Source organism: Oncorhynchus gorbuscha, linkage group LG08, assembly GCF_021184085.1.
Source record: "Oncorhynchus gorbuscha isolate QuinsamMale2020 ecotype Even-year linkage group LG08, OgorEven_v1.0, whole genome shotgun sequence".
NCBI lineage: Eukaryota > Metazoa > Chordata > Actinopteri > Salmoniformes > Salmonidae > Oncorhynchus > Oncorhynchus gorbuscha.
The window spans coordinates 48,217,643-48,228,577 of record NC_060180.1 but is presented as its reverse complement, the minus strand read 5'-3'; the positions used below and the strand labels follow the sequence as shown (position 1 = coordinate 48,228,577).

General features: G+C 41.0%; 1 protein-coding gene across 1 annotated transcript in view; it reads left to right on the top strand.

Moving 5' to 3' along the window:
- Positions 1-10,935, top strand: part of spidr (scaffold protein involved in DNA repair) — an 84,511-nt gene continuing 73,576 nt past the window's right edge. The window contains exons 1-4 of the mRNA XM_046359727.1: positions 1-217; positions 619-774; positions 902-965; positions 5,699-5,908. Of these exons, the coding sequence (XP_046215683.1) occupies positions 200-217; positions 619-774; positions 902-965; positions 5,699-5,908 (448 nt within the window). The 5' untranslated portion in view covers positions 1-199. The remainder of the gene's footprint in view (positions 218-618; positions 775-901; positions 966-5,698; positions 5,909-10,935) is intronic.

Below are 10,935 nucleotides of genomic sequence, written 5' to 3'. Positions count from 1 at the left end.
GATTTGACCACTTCCGGAAAGCTTCACGTGAACAAACGTCGCCAGTGGCGCGCAAAGAAGAAAAGTTGTGGAGAAGGCAGCCACCGTTAGTGGTCATTTCATATACTGGCTAAAATACTGTATATCACAATATTTTAATATGTTTGGACATTTTATGTCATACCCACTCATACAAAACGACATGTAACCATTTGCCAACATGCCTTTTCAAGGAAAGGTACGTTTCTCTAAGTCTATTCTGCTTGGTAGCTAACGTTAGCTCGCTAACTTAGACTGCTCTGTGTCTGGTTCAATTGTGCGACGACAACAACGTTCTAAGGATTCTTTCAGAGAGGGTTTTTCCCGCGATTCATGTTTAGTGACTGGCATCATTATACTTTAGTAACTCACCAAAGTGAATGTTGATAGAGTGCAGAGCCAAAATACGAAATAAACAAATTTTGAGCACGCCAGAATAACTTCGGTCCACGCGTTTTCTGCGATGCGAATGCATCTGGTAGTGCAGATCCGACGCTTGCACATGGACCAGAGTTATCTAGCTAACTAGCCAGCTAACTAGACAGTTTAAGTAAATATAAACTTTGCACTGTTTTACATATGAAGTCATTTATTTTTCAGCGCAAAAGATATTCCAAGGACATACAGTGTATGTTCTTTCCTGATGTCAAAGTTGGTGTCAGAAAAGGGGTACGAGGGCCTTCAATCACTGACAGTTCTGCTACCAAGTCCTGGGAGAGTTGTGGAGACAGCTTTTTGGACACTCCTGTGATAAAGGTGGGTAATGTACACAGACTATATGATCTAGAAGCAGTCTGAACTACTGTACTTCATGTTGTCATTCCAATTAATCTCCATGATGCTGAGTTGCTCATATTGCTTCAAACATATAATTTATTTTTAGAACCTAAGTTCATCTGGGAACAAATGGCGAGCTGTACGACGACTGGCACAGTCACCGGCACAAGGTATTGTAAACAATAGTTGAATAGTCAACAATACGGTTGGGCGATATTATTATTCTTGGTCCATCGCCGATTGACAGCCATCTTCGATGGTGACTACATCGGGACGATCGTTTATCCTATTTTAAGTTGACTGGCTTCCCTATCTGCTATAGCCTATTTCAATAAATATGTACAGAACGACACAGAGGAATGGAGGCTCAAAAGTTTAAGGGTTTTTCTTTATTTTTACTATTTTATACATTGCAGAATAATAGTTAAGACATCAAAACTATGAAACAACACATATGGAATCATGTAGTAACCATTTTTTAAAAAACAAATCAAAATATGTTTTATATTTGAAATTCTTCAAAGTAACCACCCTGCCTTGATGACAGCTTTGCACACTCGTGGCATTCTCTGAACCTGCTTAATTAGGAATGCTTTTCCAAACGTCTTGAAGGAGTTCCCAAATATGCTGAGCACTTGTTGGCTGATTTTCCTTCACTCCAACTCATCCCAAACCATCTTAATTGGGTTGAGTTTGGGTGATGGTGGAGGCCAGGTCATCTGATGCTGCACTCCATCACTCTATAAACTGCGTGTACAAAAAATGTCCATGTCATAGACTGACCAGGTGAATTTAGATGATCACTATGATCCCTTATTGATGTCACTTGTTAAATCCACTTCAATCAGTGTAGCTGAAGTGGTGGAGACAGGTTAAAGAAGGATTTTTAGGCCTTGAGACAATTGAGACATTGATTGTCTATGCACCATTTAGAGCAGGGGTGTCAAAGTCAAATGGACGGAGGGCCAAATAAAAAATTTAGCTACAAGCCGAGGGCCGGACTGTTCGAATGTTCATTGAAAATTTTTTAAATGACGCATATAGTCTAGTGAACCTAATTGAACCTACTGAAAACCTAACAAATATATTCCAATATGATCAGATAAATAAAGCAATATTTTCTTATGGCTCTGTCAGTAATCTTTAATTTTCAACAGACACAAAAGACAAATTTCCTTTATATAAAAATCCCCATAACATGAACATTAAATGAAAGAAACCGGTATTCAAGGCACCATCAGTAGCCTATATTTTCTATTTTAGCAAAAGTGGGCTAAATTTACTTCAAAGAAAAAAACAATAATAGCAATTTTCTATCATCCACTCAACTGAAATATTTTAAAAATATAATTGGATTGAAATACAATAAAATAAAGTGCAAAAATCTATTAATCAAAAACAACACTTTGTTTAAGGAGAAGTAACATGCAGTGAAAACAAATATTAAACTTTAACTTTTAAACTTGAACTGAGTAAAAACTCTAAATATGTGATTGCACAGTAATGTTCACTTGTTTGAGGTTGAGGGTGATACTTGGTGGTGTCCCATCTTTTCCACAAGTTCATCAATGTTCGGGGTAAGGCTCTGAGCTGAGGAAATCCTCAGAATTGAGTGGAGGTGTTCAGCAGTAAGTCGACTTCTGTGTGATGTTTTGTTCAAGTTCATCAAAGAAAACAGTTGTTCACACAGGTATGTGCTGCCAAACATAGACAACGTTTGAGCAGCCTGGATGCGCAGCTGGGGCATTGTGTCGGGGAGGAAACGGGCGAACTCCGCAGCACCCACTGCCGCATATTTTGCCCTCAGTGCATCATTGCATTGGAGGTCAATCAACTCCATTTGGAGGTTTGGTGGTGAGCTTTCCACGTCAACAGCAAATGGGTTACCGAGCAGTTCCAACCTGCTTTTTTGTGCTTCAAAGTCAGCAAATCGGCGTCGAAAGTCAGCGGCAAGCATACCTATTTTATCAGCCAACTGTGCGCTCGGGAACGCACTGGTAGAGAGCTTCTCTTTCATGGTCTGGCAGCTGGGAAAGTGGCTCAAATTTTCTTTCCGCATCTGCGTCTCCCACAGAGTCAGTTTGGTTTTAAATGCCTTCACTGTACTGTACATATCAGAGATGACACGATCCCGACCCTGCAGCTGCAAGTTCATTACATTCAGATGACTCGTAATGTCACACAGAAAAGCCATTTCACACAGAAACATTTCGTCTCGGAGTTGTGTTGTGTCTTTCCCTTTGCTGTCCAAGAACAGACAAATCTCCTCACGAAGCTCGAAACATCTTTGAAGCACCTTTCCCTGGCTTAGCCATCGCACCTCTGTGTGATAAGGCAAATCACCATGCTCCGTTTCTAACTCCGTCAGAAATGCCTTGAACTGGCGGTGATTCAAACCTTTGGCTCTGATAAAGTTAACTGTGCGCGTGATGATGCTCATTACATGCTCCATTTTCAAGGCTTTACCGCACAACGCTTCCTGGTGTATGATACAATGATAAGCTGTCAGCTCACCTGTCGCGTTTTCCTCTTGCATCTTTTCCCGTATCTTCGCTACCAGTCCGCTCCTGTGTCCACACATCGCAGGTGCTCCGTCGGTTGTCAAACTCACGAGTTTTTCCCAAGGCAGCTCCATCTCATTTACACATCTTGACACCTCTTCATACAAATCATGCCCCGTAGTTGTGCCATGCATAGGACGTAAAGCCAAAAACTCCTCTGTCACGCTTAGGCTGGAGTCCACTCCGCGGATGAAAATTGACAACTGGGCAATGTCAGAAATGTCGGTGCTCTCATCCACAGCCAAGGAATATGCAATGAAATCTTTTCCCTTTTTCACAAGCTGCTCTTTTAGATTGATGGACAACTGGTCTACTCTCTCGGCAATGGTGTTTCTGCTCAGACTCACATTTAAAAAGAGTTGCCTTTTTTCTGGGCAAACTTCGTCACAAACTTTAATCATGCAGTTTTTGATGAAATCCCCCTCCGTAAATGGCCGGGCTGATTTAGCGATCTCTTCTGCCAAAATAAAACTGGCCTTGACAGCAGCCTGGCCTTGTGATTTGGCTTTTTTGAACAGAGCCTGTCGAGATTTGAGGCCTCGTTTTAATTCCTCTGCCTTTTGTAGCCTTTGTTCCATGTCCATATTCTTGTTTTTGTCCGCGTGTTTCGTTTCATAATGTCGTCTCAGATTATACTCTTTCAGTACCGCCACACTTTCTCCACACAGAAGACACACAGGTTTTCCAGCTACCTCCGTGAACAAATACTCCGACTCCCACCTTGTTTGAAACCACCTTCCGTTTTGCCATTTTTGATGGGTATCTGAAAGTTAATTTTACTGTGATGCTGACAACTGCTGTGCCAATAAATATTGAAATGAAGCAGCCTACTGCTCGGTGCGTCACCGTTGCATTGTGGGAAATGTAGTATTGGTGCGTGTAAAAGATCTGCGGGCTGCCGGCTTGCTGCGGTCTGCGGGCCGGTTCTAATAATAAATCAAGATCATCCCAGGGGCCGTAAAAAACCTTCTCGCGGGCCGGATGTGGCCCGCGGGCCTTGACTCTGACATATGTGATTTAGAGGGTGAATGGGCAAGACAAAATATTTAAGTGCCTTTGAACGGGGTATGGTAGTAGATGCAGAGGCACCGGTTTGTGTCAAGAACGGCAACGCTGCTGGGTTTTTCACGGTCAACAGTTTCCCGTGTATCATGAATGGTCCACTACCCGAAGGACATCCAGCCAACTTGACACAACTGTGAGAAGCATTGGAGTCAACATCTCAAAGTTTGAATATCCTAAAAACACAAGGTAGCCAAACTAAAGATTAGCATGAGCAAACAATATCAATAGCCTATTGAAAAATTGAATGACAAGTTTAATCAATTTATGTTTATTAAGAAGGAAATGATCCATGCAGGGAGGAAAAATTCCTCCATGCCAGGTTGAAAACCAAATGGCCAAATCCTCCTATAAAACCTCATCATAAAAGCTTTAAGACAAGGTAAAGTAATGAACAATAGCCTATTTCCCAAATATTGTAATAGCCTAAGGTGTCCAAAAGTTGCCACTTTCAAAAAGAACAAGAATGAAAGTTTGATTCTATAGGCATAGGCTTTTCTCAATCACAGTTTTATAAGAGATCCAGAGATTAAACAATGTTAAGAGAGGCGGATTACTCAAATAAAGCAAATATTATCCAGTTCTGAAGACGATATACTTTTCGCTTTTATCCAGCCCATGATCTATAACCTTGCCTAACTCACTACGGCAAGGCAATGCGTTCCTCATCGGAGACGGACAAACCTGTTTCATGCTGAACCTCCCCCAGAAAGGAATATTAGAAAATATTTCCCTGCCTCACCAGAAGGGAATATTAGAAATGATTTCCCTGCCTCACCAGAAGGGAATATTAGAAACGATTTCCCTGCCTCACCAGAAGGGAATATTAGAAAAGATTTCCCTGCCTCACCAGAAGGGAATATTTAAAACATTTGCCTGCACTTAGCCTTTGTCCAGGATTTCAACAACATTCTCTTCTGTCATGATTCGTTTAGTTGTAGAATGCAATTTCATACTCTAGCCCAACAGTGGTTAAGCTGAGTTTTAAAATAACAATATTTGGTTGGCCAATAGGGGGCGATACCATTGCATATCAAAGTTTTATGAGTACCTAATCACAATAGAACAACAATGCTTCATGATGTTTACTTGTCATTTGTGTCTGTGTCTAGTGATAACTAACTTGTCAAATACGTTCTACTATACTGATTTAAAATATGTATTGGAAGGTTCTATAAGTGCCTGGTGCAAATCCAAATCCATTGACAATCCATTATTACTGAAAATGCTTTATTATTTATTATCCATGAACATCCATTAAAACTTTGTATCGCATCCAGTGCAGTGCAGTGGTCTGCGGTGTGATGAGGACCCAGTGCACATCGCCTGGAGCTCCAGTGAGAGTGAGCCTTCTGACAGTGAGCCCCAAGGCCAGCAGCCTCCAACTCCCCCCAGCAGCATTGTGGCTCAGGTGCACCGCGGGCCCGGGAGACAAGGAGCCTCCATCCAGTCCTACAGCCGAGCCCAGCGCATGCTCAGCACTGAAACAGGTACTTGGAAGGAGTGCAATATTTAGTGCTCTGTTTGCATTCAGCTTGCATTGTTTGACACAATCTGTGGTTGGTATTTTGATTTCAATATGTATTTGTCTTTAAATGGCATTCAGAGAATATACGTTAATACCTCCTCAGTATTGCAATATTATTTTTGCAGATTTTATATCAATACTGTGATAATTTTTTTCCAGGGTAGTTAATGTTAGCTAACACTATAGTCACCTGCACCAAAAATGTTTTTTGTGACCAACTTTTATTTAGTTTGTCATCTTTTCAGAAGGGTGGTACAGGTATAACATCCAAAGTAATATTAATTCAGATATATTCATATATTTTTGCATTTTGATATTTTCTTGTACCTGTGTGCTGCCACAAAAACAAAACAGAAATATGAGAAATGCAAATAAAGAACAGTATCAACAGTTTTGTATTATTTTGTATGCAAGGAAAATAAACAAAGGCTCCCCCTCCCTAACCCAGTCCTCCCCTCAGTCCCCATCCACCTGTCTGCATTCTCCCTCCCCACCTGGAAACTGGGTTTCCCACCCTGCCAAGCCCCAATTTTCCCGCATCGTCATCGAACTCCCCTAACCGAAGAAAGCATGCCTCCCACCTCTTACCATCCCACCCAGTAACCAAGGCTGCCCCCCCCCCCCCCCCAATAACGACCAGAGAACCCTCAAAAAGCATTTAACTGCAGGGCACTCCCGCATCATGTGAAGGAATGTGCACCTTTTACACCTAATATAAATTGTGTGAGAAATTGTGTGAGAAATTTATAGGGCCAAAGCGTAAAGATTTTAAGTGCAGTCGCATGTTAAACTTTGGTGACCACGATTTAAAAAGGAGCTATTTTTTTCTTTTCAATCTCAACTTGTAAAGCGTGCCTCCCATTCGCCCATTTTAGAATAAACATTTTAGAAACAACAAAATGTGGAAAAAGGGAAGTGGTCTGAATACTTTCCGAATGCACTATATATGGAAAAATACACGTAAAAATGTTGGCCAATTGACTGGTCGAAAGAACAGATGACTCCCTCCCAAAATTGTTTTTAGTCGGGGACAGCCCTAGATTCCATAAGTACAAGTGGGGTTCTCTGTCAGGCTCTTGAGTGGGAGGGAGTAGGGTTAGATTTATTTTTAAACTTGAGATGGAGCTGAATTTGTCTATGATCGTCAAAGCGTTTGGGAGAGATTGAGATACATTGTCTAGATAAAGTAAGATGTCGTCTGCGTATAATGAGATGACGTGATCTGTAGACTTGAAAGATATTGGTGTAATTTGCCTGGGCAAGGGGCTCCATAGACGATAGAAATAGTGCAGGTGAGATGGGATCACCTTTCCTTCTACTTCTATTTATTCTGAACAGGATGGCTGAGGGATTAACCTTTTAGTATTTTAATCATATCATTGAATTTGGAGCTAAGTCCCACATGTTCTGAAACCGACCAAAGATATGACCATTCTTGTCTATCAAAAGCTTGTTCTGTGTCCAGAGAGAGAACTGCTCAAAGAGCTTTGGTTTCTGATGAAGCATGTTAGATATGTAATAGATGACGGAGGTTATCTGAGGAGAATCGATTTTGAACAAACCCGCAATGGTCTGTATATAACATTTTGGTTAAGTAAGTTTCGAGATGGGATGACAGAATTTTAGAACATATTTTTGAGTAATAGTGGACCTAATTGGTTCCAAAATCTTAAATGGACCTCAGGAGGAATTCCTTTCCAAACAGGTGATTTGCCTTTATTCATGTTATCCAATGCCCTTTTGTGTTCATGTTGAGAGAAGAATAGTTCTTATCTTTTAAAAAGGACTCAATCTGGCTTGATGTGGATTTACAATCAGTGTATAATTCTTTATAGAAATAGGAGAATCTTTTGTTGATTTAAATTGGGTCCTGATAGTAATTCACCTGATTTCAGATTCAATAGTTGTAATATGTGCTAATTGATCATTACTCCCTAGCTTGTTGGCCAGTAAACGAATGGGATGTGTACCATGGGAGTATTGGAGAGCCAATAATATACACCAACACTAGACTACTGTCAATAAAATTAGCAGTAAACATGTACGAGTTAAACTTCTAAACAGACATTTATATTATTGTGTAAGTGTTTATTCATATCCTTGATTTGCACAACGTGCATTACATAAGCTCCCACAGTGCTTATAAGCGCGAACAAAAAATAAATGTGTCCTATGAAAAGAATAACCCACATTGTATTGTATATGCTAAAAATGACAAAATAAATAAAGCAAACAAAATAAGAATTAACCAAATAAATTACAGTGCAAATAAGTTTAAGGCACACAACATAATTTTGTAGCCTAGGCTACATTCATTTAGAATAAGACGCATCTGTGAATACAGGCTTTGAAAATTATACAAATGAAAAGCACTGTTTAATCAGCTTCTTGATATGCCACACCTGTCAGCTGGATGGATTATCTTGGCACAGGAGAAATGCTCACCAACAGGGATGTAAACACATTTTGAGAGAAATAAACTTTTTGTGCATATGGAACATTTCTGGGATCTTTTTATTTCAGCTCATGAAACATGGGACCAACACTTCACATGTTGTGTTTATATTTTTATTCAGTGTAGCTGGCAAACATTTAGTTGTGCATTTCATACTGTAATTAGCTAATCTGGCGCATGCTGCACAACAGTGAATGACTCACAAGGCTCCGGTCTCTCCTTTGTGTGCTTGTAACAAACAATATGTGATTGGGGACTACCGTAAGCTTCATAATAATGTGATCGGTGAAGTGAAGAACGCAATGTTCTTTACATCCTAACTTATTACACAAGTTGACTGCAGGTATTTACTGAAGTAGCTACAAATATTAAAATGTCTTAAACTTAAAATAAATAGTTTAATCAGTATTGAAAAACCATCCTGTGGCTTTTTCCCGAATACCCCGGTATACGGTATACTACCCAAGTATACCAGTTTGTACAAATGGTTATCTGTTCTATGTGCGTCGTTTTGGAGCGAATGTGTTTCTTGGAGCCTTGTTATGTCAATATGGTTTCTTGCTAGAATATCAAGACACCTGGAACATTTGATAGGACTATTAAGGCCTTTCTAATATCACTAGAGAATAGCTAGTCTTGCCATTGTGTTCCTAATGTTTTCTATATTATTTATTATTATTATAATAATAATAAAGTAAAACATGAAATAATTAACCAATTCAGACCTTTACAGTTGTTGGCAGGAAATGGAAACAAAAAGACGAGTGATATGCAAGTCTAATGCATAAACAGACCAAAAATTTGATAGCTGTAGAAGCAATAGCACTTAATCCATTATCTTGATTTATTATTAGCAATATGATTTGAATGACCTTAAACATAAATGTGGCCTCATTTAAAGAAAAAAAAAGAAAAGAAAAAAAGAACAAAGGTATGTGCGAAAAGTGAAGTATATCTTCGAGATTGTATGTAGTAGTTCACTATTGCCTGTAGGGCACGTCCTCCCTGGAAGTTAAATTCAGTATCCCATATTGGACTGGCCATCTCTCATTGTCAGTAGCAAAGAATCTATTTAAAATAATTTGTAGGGGAATAGCTACCAACTTATATTGCCATATTTAGTTAGCCCCAATGGATTCAATGCGCTGTATCCACAAAGGAAAGCAGTCCCAGTATGTAGACACCTCCATATATTGTTCATTAATTGCCTTCTTTTCCATCAGTGTCTAAATGGCCTGGATCATAGGCAATATAATTTTAACTAGTTCAATGGTCATTAATAATTGTAATATTGTTCCTTGTACCCTAACATGAGGGGGTGTCCTCATTGCCTTATACTATGGGCAACATCAGGGCAGCGGTTCGCAATGTTAATCAGTGGCATGGGACCCAACTTCTCCTGACCGAACAGTTCATAGAAATGACTACTCATGAAGGTCAAAACTCTAGTATTTCTTATCCTATAGCTTGTTCTCCATTTACATTTACATTTAAGTCATTTAGCAGACGCTCTTATCCAGAGCGACTTACAAATTGGTGCATTCACCTTATGACATCCAGTGGAACAGCCACTTTACAATAGTGCATCTACATATTTTAAGGGGGAGGGGGGGGTGAGAAGGATTACTTTATCCTATCCTAGGTATTCCTTAAAGAGGTGGGGTTTCAGGTGTCTCCGGAAGGTGGTGATTGACTCCGCTGTCCTGGCGTCGTGAGGGAGTTTGTTCCACCATTGGGGAGCCAGAGCAGCGAACAGTTTTGACTGGGCTGAGCGGGAACTGTACTTCCTCAGTGGTAGGGAGGCGAGCAGGCCAGAGGTGGATGAACGCAGTGCCCTTATTTGGGTGTAGGGCCTGATCAGAGCCTGGAGGTACTGAGGTGCCGTTCCCCTCACAGCTCCGTAGGCAAGCACCATGGTCTTGTAGCGGATGCGAGCTTCAACTGGAAGCCAGTGGAGAGAGCGGAGGAGCGGGGTGACGTGAGAGAACTTGGGAAGGTTGAACACTAGACGGGCTGCGGCGTTCTGGATGAGTTGTAGGGGTTTAATGGCACAGGCAGGGAGCCCAGCCAACAGCGAGTTGCAGTAATCCAGACGGGAGATGACAAGTGCCTGGATTAGGACCTGCGCCGCTTCCTGTGTGAGGCAGGGTCGTACTCTGCGGATGTTGTAGAGCATGAACCTACAGGAACGGGCCACCGCCTTGATGTTAGTTGAGAACGACAGGGTGTTGTCCAGGATCACGCCAAGGTTCTTAGCGCTCTGGGAGGAGGACACAATGGAGTTGTCAACCGTGATGGCGAGATCATGGAACGGGCAGTCCTTCCCCGGGAGGAAGAGCAGCTCCGTCTTGCCGAAGTTCAGCTTGAGGTGGTGATCCGTCATCCACACTGATATGTCTGCCAGACATGCAGAGATGCGATTCGCCACCTGGTCATCAGAAGGGGGAAAGGAGAAGATTAATTGTGTGTCGTCTGCATAGCAATGATAGGAGAGACCATGTGAGGTTATGACAGAGCCAAGTGACTTGGTGTAT